Raw genomic sequence first — 16666 nt, forward strand, 5'->3', positions numbered from 1 at the left:
ATTTATTACATATACAAAGATAAGTCAATAAGTATGTGCAATTTTGCTCTAATCGTCTGAAGGTTTGCTGTACGGCGTTCTGCGCTCACAACGATAGATGGCACCATAGTATTTGCTTTTGGCATGTTTCAGTGTTATCACTTCAGTTCGCTTCACGCTGTCGCAAAGTAAACATTGATGCGTTACTGCCTGTTTGCACCACAGAAAAACTTGTAAACTATTTGAGCAAGTCCGTGCCCTGATTCTGAATACCCGACAAGTGACTACTGATGAAGTGGCAAACCATATGCACATTAGTCATGGCTCCTCAATATTATCACCAGTAGTGAATGTGACTGGATGTTCTACTCTTATCTAGTCCTTCACACTTGTTTAACCATTTTTGAACTTTACAATCCACTGTTAAACACTTCCCCGTGGTAAACATTTCCCATTGTATTGTGCCGAAAGACTTCTTGCATTTCAGATCTTTACACATACACTCCACCCCACTCCCCCACCCCCACACACACAAACAAACAAAAAAAACGAAACGCTGTTCTTCTGTTCTGTAAACGGACAGAGACGCATCCATATTTACTTCACAACAATACAAAGCGAACTGCAATGATAACGCTAAGACTTGCTACAAGGGAAAACTATGGTGCCATCTATCAGCTTGTGAGCTCAGAAAGCCTTACAACCAACTTACAGTTAATTAGAACAAAATTGCGCATATTAACATACTTACTTATTTACCCTCATATGTCGAAATTTGTCGTTACATGAACTAATTTTTGGCCCAAAAATTCCAGTTCTACTTCCATGATCCAAGTACATTGTGCATTTGTACAGTGAGACGATGCGAAGTAACAAGATTTTTGTTGTTCACATTACAAAATGGAGTGGTTAATGTTTAAAAAACGGACAGATTGTATTTCAGTCAAAATCGGACAATCTTCTTACTAAGAATTGTGTAACTCTCTAAAACCGATGGCCAGAATCAATTTGTCTCAGCTTCAACTTCATAACGAACACTCATTCTTGTTCATGTCTTCAATTTTATTTTTTAAAATAAACATTTCTCAGGTACGTATAGAGACAGTATAAAAACAAGATGTCCTAAGGTCTTTTAAAAATATCTGTTTTCTAAATTTTGAAAAATTATGTAAAATGAGGTTACTTCATACACCTGGGAATGCGTATAGAGTTAGAGGATACAAGCAATGTACAAATTCGAATAAAATTATTTTAACGAATAATTACTCGAATTATAGCTCAAAAGTTCGGATATTTGAATGTTGGATACAACTATTCGGGTATTTGAATATTCTAATAACCAGGGGTGCCCACAAGGGGGGCTATGACGCAAACTGCGTCATTGAAATGTTTGGGGGGGGTAAAAATCTATATAAATATGTTTGAGAGGGTGTAAAAATTAATCGAAAAGATTTTTTTTTTCATGAAAGAACACCTATGGATAGGCAATTGAGGGGGGGTGCGTAATGGACATGAGGGGGGTGGGCACCACTGTAATAACAACAGAAAAAGTAACACTAGTGGATACTATATACCTGAGGGAGCTGCAGGAAATCAGCAGGTGTCACAATTTGTGTGAGAATAAAAAAAGGAAAACAATTATCCCTAGAACAATTGGTTTTAAATTAAAATGAAAAATATTTCTGATTTAATTCATTGAAACTCAAGTACATAGTAAGGAGTTGTGCTTCAGAGAAGTAAACCAAATATACAGACTTTAAACGTACTTTCTAAAGGATATTTCTTTTCCTTTTCTCTTTCTCCCGTAAGAATCGTGGCTCGAAGACTGTTTGTCTGCAGTTCTTTCAAGGAGATATGTTTCGTGAAAGTGAAATACCCCTGTAGGTGGATGCATCCGTAGTTACGCTACTCTTCACGAGTGTGTTTCTCACTCGTATATACCTAAAAATTCCAGCTGGTTGGGGCAGGGGAGGATTAAGGTTTTGGGGGCCCTGGAGCCGACTATTTCAAGGGGGTCCTATGTTACGAAAAATTCCAGCTCATAAATTTTCTTTGCTGCCTTCCACAACCTCATAGACTTATCGAAACACCGAGAACTATGTTGTAATATTTTAATGTGCTCCAAATTTATAATAATTAGTTTAATTATATTCATTATTAACAGTTAAATGCTCATATACTGCAGTGTACCACACAAGTGCCAAATTGGTCAACAATCCTTCAAAAAAAAAAAAAAAAAAAAAACTGATAGAGTAAAAGGAGAAAAATTATATACGAACAGGTAAAGCTGTACAAGCTATCTTGTTAGAAAAGTTTTCTTCCTACATTTTTGCTTTGCAAAGAATTCTTTAAGCCATTAAACGACATTGAAATGACAGATATTTTAAAGAAATTGTCACCATAAGCTAATAATTTGGTTTGTAATAGAGGCCCAAGATAACTCACTCCCTCACAAAATAAGTATCGTGAAGACGCTGGTGGAAGAAGACTTAACTCTAGCGATACCGCGAGAGTAACGAGCGGAAAAAATTAGGATGTGTCTGAAGCCTATAATATAATAAGTTGATTGCTATATTTTAGTATTAAAGAGAGGGATTTTTAGGGGGCCCCCTGAGGCTGGGGGCCCTGGGGCCTGGGCTCCACCTCACTTAATCCGCTCCTGGGTTGGAGATAGTTTCTTCTTCTATACCTTCGTCTGTCAATTGTTCGTAGTCAATGCTAAAACAAAATAATTAGTTCAACTTTCAGATTAGTAGATTAAACTTTGCAAGATAACATTGAGAGTCATTTAAAAAAAATGATTTTGTTTTCATGCATAAAGGTTCGAGGTTTATAATTTTTCAGACGTAATTTTATAAAATTGGTCGTATACTTTATGGTCTTACATTTTGTGGCTCCCTTTAACATAGTTGCCAACGCTCTTGGCTTCGATGCGAACAGTTCCGCATTCGATTTTCGTTGGGGTACCTTGGTCGAAAACAGTTTTCTCAGGTAAGCCATCCTCGCCAGGCAAATGCGGAATAGTTTCTAACATAGAGTTCCATGTCGCTTCCTTCCTTCCACCATAATTCCCTTTTCCTCCCCGTTCCCCGCATAGTGTGATCGTCGAGAGCTGTCATCTCTCATACAGGACGGACTTTGGACCCAAGATGCCGATAATGACCAAAAATATGTATAAATAAATAAATCGTCCTACCTTTGTATTTTCTAAAAAAAAAAAGAATAATGGTATATCGTATGCAATCGATGAAAATTATCCCCCAATCTTGAGCAAACTTGGCATGCTAGAACAGAGGTTGATTCAATTATATTGAGCTGAAGTCAATGTGCAATGGTACTGCGCATGCGCAACTCATCGCCGTGAGCTTGCCACGAGGAAAGCAACAGTATCTCATTAGTCAAGTAGTAGAGAAGTGTTGTAGAGCGTAGTTTGATGCCATCGAAATTGAACAGATTCTGAGAGGGGTACATTGTGATCTTTTCCAACGCTAAGTTCATGGCGTTGCGCATCGTAGAAATGTGTGAAGTGCGTAACTTTCGTGTAAGTCGTGCCACTGTGAATTGTATCTTATAGAAATATGCAACAGAGAATCCTGGGCTCACCACACCGACTCATGTCCTGACTGAAATGTACCAGCATGAAGTCCCAACAATGTACAGACAAGACGTAAATCAGGCTGAACTTCACGAAAACAAGGCAGCCAGCCACACGGCGAAAATATCGCTAGAATTCTATCACCATATGGAACAGGAAACTGGAATTTTGACAATTCCCGTCTCTGACACCCATGTCAAGGGTCCACATCTCAGTCCAATGGGCTGTTGTGATTTCGGAGAACTCAAACAATGACTATCTCATCGTCAAGTCCGCACCATTACCGGCCTGTAGAAAGCCTGTAAAGAGAAGTGGGATGTAATACCCATGGCCAAGCTGCAACACAATCTCCTATAGTGGAAAAATCGATGCCGAACAATACCGTAGTTAGTAGAGGTGGCCTTCAGATAGATCACACAACCGATGGTGGAAACACGTCATTTCCTAGGTAAGCGAAACATTCAAATTCGGCTCAATATATAAGTAAGTCAAGCTCTGTAGATCTTGACAAGCTTATAGTTCACATAAAATCATGAGGTGTTCTGGCTTTTGGTTCTCGAGTTATGGGCCAACGAAGTTGGAGCTTTGTCAAATTTTTACAAAGATCTTTAATTGCTAAATTATATAAAAGTAAAAAATATACGGAATAAACTTGTTATTAAATGTTAATTTAAGATATATGAAAATTAATTATAAGACGATTGATTAGTTATGTTCTAAATGAAATATGTGAAGAGTTTTAAAAAATGAAAGAGGGCGATTTTTTTTCATAAAGCAAATAAGATTAATATCTCATAATTAATTTTATTTCCAAAAAGATCTTTTCATTATTTTCATAGTTGAAAAATGAACGATTGCACGTTGATTGTCACTGCCGAAATGATATCTAAAATCCTGAAAAGACTGTGAATATCCATGTAGATTTTTTAAAAACAATTTTCAAGAATTTATACGTATGCTGTTAGTAATCCTGACATTTTGAAATAATTTTACACTGAATATAATACGTACTTAAAGCCAGCTAAAGCAGAAGTTTCTTTGGCAGAATATTTACACGTTTTTTTTTTTTTTCAATGTTTTCTGATGGCGCAAAATTGAAATAAAATTATTTCCTAAAGATGATTAAACAGTGAAGTTGACTCCAAACTCATGATTGAAATTTTCCTTATGATTGAAGCTTATGATTAACAGTTGATGAATACACTTGAATAATGTTTGCTCTAATGGACCGAATTCTTTTCAGACGTTTCTGGATAAAACTATCGTATTTTTGTCTGACAGTTATTCAAGAGCCTTCTATCTCATCGTAATCAGTTTTTTTTTTTACTCAACTTTTGATGCGGACGATACCGAAAAATTGCTTGGGCGTCATCTCTCGGGAGACTTATGAGAAGACCTCGTAAATATTTAGACAGTATCAAGGTGGAACTAAAGATCTTCGCATTAACTACCAAAGATATTATGAATCCATTTTTTCTAAGCTAGCCAAAATCAATACGACTATGGAGGAGATTTGTGAAAAGTCATGCAATGTAAGCACAATGGGTTATAACATTCGTCGAAGACAAGGGTACTGTTATGACATTATCACAAAGACGAATAAATCTTTATTTGTTTTTGTTTCTGGCAAAATGTCTACGAGTATATTGTGTCATAAGGCGACATTTTGGAAAATTTTCAATTGCGTGCTTTTATTTTAGAAAACAAAGAATAATAGTGAAAACTTCATAGATCAATCGACAACACTATTTCGTGATGTAGGCAGAGCGTTATCACTCAGTGTTTTTCTCTCCCTGTGATCTTGAATTTCATCTGTTAACAATTCGATAGTGCTCATATACATTCAGAACCCATCATCCTTCTAGCTACGTCTGAGTTGAAACGCACAAGAGTGGTGTTCGACTACTACTGTAACACAGCGTTCAAGACTCTTCCTAGAGAATACTCGCTAGGGATTCTATTATTAAAAAACTATTATTGATGTTTAATTTTAACATTGTACCTAAAAAAGCTAATTTCATCAGGATATTAACAGGAAAGTTTCATCTTTAGTACAACATTAACAGTATCTACCTTCGTATACATAATCCAAACACAAAAAATAGGAAGCATTACTTTCGAAATAACTATACATTTATTTAATTCTTGTATAATGCTAACAATCCAAATTCTCAATTTATCTACTCTAGTTCCATAAGTTTCAGGTTTCCAAATACTGTTTTGAACCATATGATGAAAAAGATGACACTCTCACTCTTAGTGTGTTATGGAGATGTGATCAACGTCTTATGTTTACATTTGAAGTTATTTGCACGAATTTGTAACTAATTACCTAGAGAATTAGAAGTTTTTTCTCGAATATTGTATCGTTTTAGAAAAGAAGCATAAACTGCTGTAATTAGTTTTGGAAATTTATCATATAAAATTCAAAAGAATAGACTATGCATTTTTTTTTCCCACATACCAATCTGTAAATTTTTGACAAATTTGACGTCTCAATTTGGCAGGTATTTCACCTTTAAATTCATTTGACTCTTTTTTTTTTTTATTTTGTAGAGTGAGGCAATTTTGATCGCTAGTTCTAGTACTAATAACTATATAACAGAAAAAAAACTCTCTACAGGAAGTTGCATTAGCTATATATTTTTTTTCTATACATACTCAATATATTTATCTGATAACGGCTTAATCATACTCTTGATGTACAAGGTTTTCTTGATATTTTAAAGGAAATTTTACTAAATTACCTTAAAAATGTACCTGTTTTCTTTAAATATGACAAAATTATTTGAGTAAATTCGTCAGAGAATAAAAATATATTTTAACATAATACGAAATAATACATTGTCCATCAAATAAGTTGTACTATTTTATTAAACGACCTTCCTAAACACATAAACATAAACTGAATTTTAAATATTTGCTTGGAAAAGAAGTCTTAATTTAACTGTGGTTAAAAACTTCTCAAAATTGCTGTTTTTTCTTAAGAATAGCAATGTATAATATTATTCAATAATTTAGATTTATGTGTATTAAAGTTAGTTAAGTTTCATAAATTTATTATACTTCTTAAAGTTATCTCGAGTTTCCCATCCTTCTTTCTCTATTTTTTCTTCTATATTTTCTCTCGATTTCTATTTCAGAAAAAAAAGAAAATTATATTGTACTCAGAAATAGTTCATATTTGACAATTGAAATCCGATTTATTTGTATTGAATTTGAAGAGGGGAAAAAATCAATATTTGCTTTCACTTATTTACCCAGTCGCTCGTGATTGAACATTGGCACGAAAAAAAAAAGTAAAATTCAATTTACTTCCCCCATTCCAATCGTTATATACGCTCATTTCTAACGCAGAATTCTCGTATTCCAAGAAAAAATCGACGTGCATTTCGTTTATTAATATTGACATATCTCACTTTTTTTTTTTTTTTTTTTTTTTTGAGAATTTAAAAAATTATAAATTTACCGACTCTAATATCATACCAATGCTGAATTTCATTTCTATTTATTATCAATAATTCTTTTTCAGCGTTTTTTCCTATTTCTTACCTAGGTGTACTTAAAAAAAACTTCAAACACTCACACACACACGTTTTTCTGGCGTTGCAAACTATGACATGCAGGGTTATGACCCTTCTCGCTGCTTTAATAACCAGTACGTGTACCGTTGGTACGTGAGATCCCCGATTCAATTCCCATCAAAAGAGCATCAAACGCACTATAATGGTTTAGATCTTATTTTAGACTGTAAGTTTGTCGTATATAGCCTCACTGCTGACGTAAAGGATGTGAATTCAAATTAGCCAATCAAAACTCGAGACTATAGCCGCCCAGATAGCTTTTTGTTAGGAGTTGGTCAGTAAACTGACACCTTTCGCTTATTCTTGTTTTCAGAGTAAATTTTGCTGTCACTTAATTGAAATATTTTGACCAATTGCCTCATTATGCTGAACCAACAACGGCAGCTCTATGCACTCTCAGGGAATCAAAACTAGGTACTTACATCAACTATAAGCGTGCTAATATTGGGTTGAACATGACCATTTGAAAGATAAAATTTTCAACCAGAAAACTAATGAAGCAGTTTATATATAATCTCCAAGATTAATGAATCTTTGTGTTTTTCCATTTCAGATACTTTAAGTAATGGATTTGCTTTTGTAATTATTTCTTTTCTAAGTGTAAATTTCTATTAGCTCAGAATTATTGTTGTATACAATGATATTACAAGTGATCTTCCCAATTACAAACCCGAACAAACCTCGCTTAACAACACTCAGATACGTGAAAGTGATTACAATCGAAACAAGTACTCAAAAATATTTTCAGTACCTGGTGAGGCTGTCGCATAGATATCATTTTCACCGTTTGGGCGATAGGGGCAAAATGGCTGCCAGTGAAGATAGGAAGGCATTTTATATGTTGGATTTTTCACATCTGGAAGTGTGTTACCATTGAGCAACGTAATTTTGGAAGGAAGTTTGGTGAAGATGCACTCAGTAGGAACAATGTCCGTACGTGCAATTCTAAATTTAATGCAAATGGATACATCTGTAAGCAAAAATTAATAGGCTACTACCTAGCAGAAGGATTGGGCATGTTCGTAGAGTTGGTAGTGGAAGTTTAAGTAGGCTTCACGTTACCCCGACCTTACACTCTGAGACTTTCTTTTCTTCTGTAGGGTTTTGTCAAAACAACAGTGTACGTATCAGCTACCTTTTCCAACTACTATTCAGCTCTTCGTGTTCTCACAGAGGCCATTGCTTTAGTGGATTGTTCAATGTTACAATGTGCATGACAAGAAATGGACTACAGGCTAGATTTGTATCGCGTGACAAAGGGACTCCCATTGAAAATATGTGATGCGATGTGAACAACTCTTTTCCGAATATAAAACACTACTTTTTGAGTTTCCATTTCTATTGATACTATTTTCACGTGTCTGAGTGTTGTTAAACGAGATTTGATCAGGTTTGTAACCGAGATGATAATTTGTATTTTTTTCTTGAATAGAGTCGAGCTGAAGCGATATGGTGTAGTCGAGGTATCTGAGGCGTTCGACTGATAATCGTAACGCGAAGTTGTATGACGTCATCAACAGTACCAACCTCAAGACACAAGCTTACCAGTAGTTCATTAAACACAGAATTGATTCTGTTCGGCACTTGCGCAACTAATTTAGGTGGTTACTTGTAACAAATAACCTTGATCTGATTATTTTTCTTTTAAAAACCCGGACATATTACTGTGTTTTAAAAAGCCTCCCGGTTGCATTTTCCAGGAAGAAAGAAAGAGGATGTTTGTATCCCTGACTATGCAGGAACTGAATGAATATATCTTCATTTGTGAAATTGTTCTTCCATTTTGAACTAAGGATTCTTTTTAATAAATTGTAGACTTGCTGTTAGGAAGCTCCTGCTTCTATCCTAATTAGCTCGGATTCATAGTTTGTATGTCATTGTCGTTAGGATGAATCGGGGATACAAATTAAATCATTTCCATGTATCACAAAAATTAAACTCTTGACTAGGGTGAATTTCAGGAAATTTCCCGGAGTCTTCCCGATTTCATTATCTATCAAGAATTCAAGGCACCTGCATGAAATGTATCTTGAAACGTTTGCCAAGTTTCATTAGCCTACAAGGGGCCGTGATGGCTCAGTGGTAGAGCATTCACCTCTGGTGCATGGGGTTCTGGGTTCGATTCCAGCTCTCGCTAAGTGAGCCTAGTGGTGGACAAATATTGTGTTCGTGGGTTTCCTCGGGGTTCTCCTGTTTCTTCCCACTTTCTTCATTTCATTCATTTCTCATCATCACCGTCTCGTTTAGTCTAACCGGCATAAGCGTGGGACATAAAATTCAATGATTTCATTTCATCTTTTCATTAGCCTACAATTAATACGTATGAAGATTAAAAGAAGTACCGGTATTTCGAACAAAGTGCAGTAATTTCTGAAGCTATCACAATACGACTTGCAAAAAGAAAGTGAAATGGAAAGAGAGGTAGGTGCGGAAAACTACTTACAATTTATTTAGGTACAAATAAATACCAATTAAGTTACGTTAGTCAGTCTCGACTACTGTATGGTTCACGTGGTATACGGACAAAATCTCGCGGCCGAAACATCGCCGCCCAAAATCTCGCCGGCCAAAACCTCGTGGGACAAAATCTCGCCGGGCCAAAACCTCGCCGCCCAAAACCTCGCGGGACAAAATCTCGCCGGGCCCGAACCTCGCGTGGCCAAAACCTCGCCGCCCAAAACCTCGCGGGACAAAATCTCGCTGGGCCAAAACCTCGCGTGGCCAAAACCTCGCCGCCCAAAACCTCGCGTGGCCAAAACCTCGCCGCCCAAAACCTCGCGGGACAAAATCTCGCCGGGCCAAAACCTCGCCGCCCAAAACCTCGCCGCGAATGAAACTTTTCTTTAAAATTTACCCAATGTGTTTCCTAATATGCAATTCCACATTACAAATAATAATAATAATAATAATAATAATAATAATAATAATAATAATAATAATAATAATAATAATAATAATAATAATAATAATAAGATACAAAACATCGTGTGCGTGGGCTTTCTCGGGTTATTCCCGTTTCCTCCCACTTTCTTTATTTGATCATTTCCTTCATCCTGGTCATCTACGTCTCCTTTAACCTATAGGACATAATCAAGGGACGTCGTAAAAACTCATATATTGTTTCATATTTTCATAAATATTATTAGATTTTTGTTAAAATTTTAAGTTTTTGGATGTTCCAAAGTTCACGAAACTAACCTCGTTAGTTGTCATTACTTTCCTTATGCAGACTTTCTTTCCCTATAACCAGTTTAAAAACATCCTGTCGCCCTACCTTCACATTGAAATCCTCTAATACAGAAATAGAATTTTCATATGGTATCGCGGGACTTGGTTAAATACCCGTGATACTTCTTCTGAAACAGCGTCTTTTATACCGTCATCCTTATCATCTGTTGGAACATTTACATTTTGGTCAGGCGAGATTTTGGGTATGGCGATATTTTGGGGCGCGAGGGTTTGGCCCGGCGAGATTTTGGCCCGCGAGGTTTTGGGTGGCGAGGTTTTGGCCAGGCGAGGTTTTGGCCCCGCGAGATTTTGGCCCGCGACGTTTTGGGCGGCGAGGTTTTGGCCAGGCGGGGTTTTGGCCCGGCGAGATTTTGTCCCGCGAGGTTTTGGGCGGCGAGGTTTTGGCCAGGCGAGGTTTCGGCCTGGCGAGATTTTGGGCCGCGAGGTTTCGGGAGGCGAGGTTTTGGCCAGGCGAGGTTTTGGTCCGCGAGGTTGTCGCCGCGAGGTTGTCGCCGCGAGGTTCTGGCCGCGAGGTTTTGTACCCAAACCGGTTCACGTATTTTATAAAACAAAATAAAAATAGGATTACGAATATCAGTATACACGAACTAAAAGAATACATCTTTATTAGTTAGATTATTCACTTGTACACATCAACTCATATTCCTCCGAAATAAGACTCTCTATTATAATTAAGTCAAGAAGTCCTTAATAGAGCTATGCCTAGGATGTGCAGATAATGAGTGACTCAGTAATTAAATAGTCATTTTGTGAAAACAATGTTGGACGCTATTCTTACTTAATTTTTACCTTTAATTTGTCGGAAGTGTATCAGCTGCTTCTCTCGTTTGACAAAAACCGTTTGTTTCAAAGACATTCACTGTCGAGCTAATTGTATTCTCGTCAGCAAAAATGTGTATTCTTTTCAATAGTTTCAAAACTGTTGAATCAATTTGTACAAAGTGTTTTTTTTTTCTCTCCTTTTATACATAGAAAAGTTGTAAGTCTCTTTATGTTACCGTAAATTATCCATTTGTTCCCAAGTTAGTAGAAAAAGAAAGTCTAATACTGAACTATTTTAGACTTGAAAAAAAAAAAAAACTACATCTTTTGAAATCGTTTTGAAGGAAAATTGAACAGAAGATAAGATGTCATTTAATCCTATCATCCGTTAATCAATAACTCATTTTCTCTTCAATTTTGCTGAAAAAGAAATGACTTTGTTTGTTTCTTGTATGTTTTGGCGAAATCTCATTAGCCTTTTTTTTCTATTATTTCTGTTCCAGAACAGGGTTCTCTGACGATTGTTCGACGAAGCAGTAGTAAGAAGCAGTTATCGCGGACCTCTCAGGTATCTGTCACGGATGATGAGGCTCTCGATGCAGTGGACCTCACAACAGACAACTTACCCGCTGTGGACACTCCAGATGCCTGCGATAAGGCTGCCTTGAGGTAAGACAATAATGTAAATATAACTGCTTACGCTGGCATACGCAAAGGAAGATTTCCAGATTTTAGCCCCACCTCTCCTTGAGAAGATAATTATGCAAAACTAAACATTTATCACATTAAGGTATAACTACAAACATCTGAAATAATATGAATTTGGAAGCTTGAAATTCCCTCTATCCTTTAAGAAATTCTGCGTACGCCACTAGATGTTTGTATTATGTACTAAAAATTTTTACTTATAACTAACAAAATCAAATGTTATACAAGTAGTCCTTCAAAAATTGCTTATTAGCACAGTGCCCAAGCCTTTAAATCAGGGATCTTCAAACTACGGCCCGTGGGATAACACCAGGCCCGCAACTAGAGGGGGATAAGGGGCCTGGCCCCCCTAAACTTTCCGTGGCCCCCCAAGCCTCAATATAAATTTCTATTATTAATTCAAAAAACACAATTTAGATATTTGTAAGAAACTCTTTGGCGACTTGCCCCCCCTAACATATTCATGCCCCTCCCCCAAAGCTCTGTGGGTGGTTGCGGGCCTGGATAACACTGGGCAGCGAGTACCGCCACAATTAATTTTGACGACCAATTAAGAAACTATAACTCATATACATAATGAAATTGAACGTTTAACTGCAATTAAAGACGAGATTTATTTAAAAATATATATATATATCACATATAAATTCACATAGTGAAATTAAGTATTACAGTTATGATTAATGAGATTTATGTAGGTGAAATTTTTCACTGATAATTGTTTTCAGTTGTGGATCAAGTTAATTAGTGAAAATTATCAGCAGAAACTTCAAATGCTCATCACTTAACTTGGATCTTAAATATTTTTTGTATATTTCATTTTGGAGACCTTTATTTTTTCACACAGGTAAGTTCCGAAAGTTAAAAAAAAAAAAAAATGCCTAGAAGAGAATGCAACGAAGGGAATGCCTGGAAGAGAAAGGAGATTAGTATGATATCTAGCAATGGTTCTCACAATTCTTCTGGCACAACTTTTTTGATCTGTTGACGAAAATTTGATTACATTCTCGTATAATTGCAGCTCTATTCTTAGAGTGATACGTTGAATTTCTTCTTTAATTGACGAACATTCTTCTGCTTTTGGTTAATAAAGCAGCAGCTTCTTGTTTAGGTGCTGATTTGTTCACCAAAACTCCAAAGAAAGGAATCGCAAACTGTCAGACTGAACGATCTCGGTTGCCAACTCAGTTTTCGTCATAGGATTTTCGAATTTTTCTCAAACTTTTTCACATATCTGCAATAGGTATTAAGCATAATAACGCGTTTTTTGTTTCAGTGTAATCATTGGTTACCAGTTACAATATATATATCCACATGACAATTGTAAAGTGTTCACCCGGTGATGCAAATCCAAAAAGGGTTTCCCTTTAATTTATATTTCAAAATCCAACTTAAATTTAAAGGAACATTTCATCTCTGAATCCTGTTCTAAAAATAGTATGTATAATAAAACTAAAAGTTTTAATAAAGTTTGTGTGAGGAGAATATTAGGGATGGATTAACAAACAGCCTAATATTCTCTTAGCCAAGTTAAATCATAATTCAATGTGAGAAAGGAAAATATAAATGTTCACCTAGGAATCCTGTAAAAGTTGGTTGTCCCTATATGTAAAGATACACGCCCAAATTTAGGATGAAAATTCTTTTTTTTTTTTTCACCAGTCAGAAAATAGAACAAATACAGTGTACTGTACATATTTTTCCTTCCTCTTATTTGGACTCGATTTACAAAAGAAAGAAATTGTGAGAGGCTTAATACTCCAATATAATATTATTTTTGATAATCGACAAAAGAATGTTATGTGTAGTTTAACAACTAGGTGAAATTAATGATTTGTATAATAAAACGATAAGAAAGACATTGTTCCAATCACGAGAGCTTCTAATCTACTACGTTTGAAAGCTTTGCAGGTGCCTGCACGTTGTATTTACCATTAAAAGCTTAGTTGCTGAATATCAAGATTGACACAACACTAATTCTACATCGTTTTCTATCATTAGTGTTACACCTCTTGGAAACAAGTATTTACGTGTTGATACAATGATTTAACATGTGTCAGATACTCGAGACCAAATTTAGAAAATTAGAGACAAAAAGCCTTACCAATATTATCTGGTATTAAAGGCTGCGGGAAAGTAACACTATAAAACTCCAGGAACTTCATCTTTAAACCAAATGAAAAATAGAAGTTCTAATAAAAGTGTGTCAAAAAATGCCTTTTTTTAGTGCGCCGAAAGAACGAAAAGTTACAATATAAAAGTCCTATCTTGAAAACTATGACGCCTATTGCAAGTGGTTCAAGGGATTACTTTCAAATAGTATCTGCAGTGTCTAAATACCAGCGTCAATCATTCGCTTCGCTGGGATGATATAAGAAAAATTAGTAATATGTTCCGTTAGTGAGTCATTTTTTACTGTTATTGAACCGCTCTCTAATATCGGTCATTTTCGATCATTTTTATATATATCTCGCCCCTCCCCGTCCACAAGTTGCGGGATTGACTTTGGATTTAAACGGCACCGCAAACGTCAATGTTTATCCCAGCGACCCCGAAAACTATGGATTCCACACTGATATCTGTCATTTTCGCATTTTCGCTCATTTATATATATATATATATATATATATATATATATATATATATATATATATATATATATATATATATATATATATATATATATATATATACTAGCTGAATATAGGGTCTACCCATGCTTCCCACGCGGGCTGTATTTCGAAGTCAACGCTTGTGGCAGTATCACCACTGATCTCAGCGACCGCGAAAATTATGGATTTGATACAAATACCGGACATTTTGCGCTATTTTTTACATGTCTCGGATCCCTCCCCTCGCTGACTCCCGGCCCGCATACAATTGTAACTAAATTTGCAAGTCATCGCTAATGGAAGTGTCACCATTGATTTCAGCGACCGCGAAAACTATGGATTTGACACTAATATCGGTCATTTTGATTACTTTTATATGTCTCGGTATCTCATCCCCCCGCCCGGCGACCCCCGGCCCGGAGCCGAATATCGTGAATTTGTAAGTTAATGCGGTCGGAGTTTAACAATTGATTTCAGCGACAGCGAAAACTATGAATTCGGCACTAATATCGGTCATTTTCTACTACTTTTACATGTCACAGTAAAACGCCCCCCTGAGACTTCCCTGGTTCGAATTTTGACAAAAACGTTTAACTTTGGTCTGGAGCCTGGACCAAGGTATTCGTGACTAAAATTTTGTAACTCTCCGTCAATTTGTCTGGTTCCAAAACCGGTTCCGGTAAATGCCCTCCCTGAGACTGGTTCGAAATTTGAAGAAAGGCCTTCGGCTTAATCTGGGGCCTGGCCCAAGGTACCCCTGACCAACATTTGGTAACTCTCGGTCCACTCGTCTGGTCCCCAGGCCGCACACAGACAGACAAACACACAAACAAACTCGTTATTTTATATAATATCCTCCTCTTCTTCCCTAAACTGCACCGTCAAAGTGAAATGATAAAGGCCATTCCAGATCCGAACTTCATCTATGTGGCAAATTTGATCGCAATCGGTCGAATAGTTCAAGAGTTATTAAGTCACAACCATAGTCACTTTCATTTTTATTTATATAAATATGTTTCATAATTTTCCGGTACTCTGGAACGAATTGTATAAAGAAAGTTCGTCATGTAAGGATAAATGATCATATTCAAGTACATGTGGAAGTCATTTAAAAATAATTTGATTTATCTTGTAACAATCGAGAATGACTAATATAACTTCCCTTTTATGCAACAGCCAATATTATATTCAAAACTTATGCAACCACACCACACACAACATAATTTTATATTTATATTCAAAGAAAAGTTTTTGATAGTGAAGTGTAATTCAATTTCGAAATTAAAATATAATGTGATAACGCATATATATATATATATATATATATATATATATATATATATATATATATACTTCACTTTTTGAAAGAAAATATGGTATCTCAATATCTTAGACACTTTCAGTTAATCGCAATTATCACTGGAGTCTTCAGATTAAGTTAGAATACTTCCTTGTTGATTGCGATTGTTGCAAATCGTAGACATCGTGACACCGCCAAAACGCCTCGTCATAAAAATGTTATGCATTTTTTGTACGCTTAACTTCTCAATTGGAATAACGAAAAATAACTAGTTAAAGTTGTTTGAGATGCAAATTTTAACCGAACGTAAATTTCGCTTTTAGTAAAGGTGGCTGTGAAACAACCGATTTGGGACGCTCATAGACTTCATGAAGCGAAATAACGAGTGTTTTCCGGAATAGTTTCTAAGTGTATTCGCTAAAGAAAAGTTTAAATTCCTCCATGTCCAGAATGATTACAATTTTGGAATTTCTCAGGGCTATCGAGTATTTTCATATATTTTACATAATAACCCGTTTAAGATAATAAGAACAATCGTTTATGTACTCCTATGGCTGTAACAAACCAAACCAGTTCATAAATACGTCAAACCATAAATTCGGATCTGTTTGAACTATAGAAAGTAGATATAATCATGCTTGTATTTATTTTATGAGACCTTGTCTGCAATTTCCGAATGGATCTCAATATGTTAATTCGAAGTCCTCGCATTTAGAACAAAAACACTGTAATTCTAAACTTAAAATATTTTAAATCAAACTATTCACATATTTTTCTTACTTCTTACATTATTATTTTTTTAAAAGATGGAGGTCTACTCATGTTTATATGTTTATACGGTACTCGTTATGCTATAAAGATAAAAAAAATAATGTTT

The 16666-nt window shown here is 35.7% G+C and overlaps 1 protein-coding gene across 2 annotated transcripts in view; it reads left to right on the forward strand.

Moving 5' to 3' along the window:
* The window catches only part of LOC145687808 (dual specificity calcium/calmodulin-dependent 3',5'-cyclic nucleotide phosphodiesterase 1-like), a 714058-nt gene that overhangs the window by 503368 nt on the left and 194024 nt on the right, over nucleotides 1-16666 (forward strand). For both annotated transcript variants that reach the window (XM_081761233.1, XM_081761240.1), the window contains exon 3: nucleotides 11673-11838. In XM_081761233.1, coding sequence (XP_081617359.1) covers nucleotides 11673-11838 — 166 coding nt within the window. The remainder of the gene's footprint in view (nucleotides 1-11672; nucleotides 11839-16666) is intronic.

Source organism: Thermobia domestica, chromosome 1 (genome assembly GCF_964235325.1).
Source record: "Thermobia domestica chromosome 1, izTheDome1.hap1.1, whole genome shotgun sequence".
NCBI lineage: Eukaryota > Metazoa > Arthropoda > Insecta > Zygentoma > Lepismatidae > Thermobia > Thermobia domestica.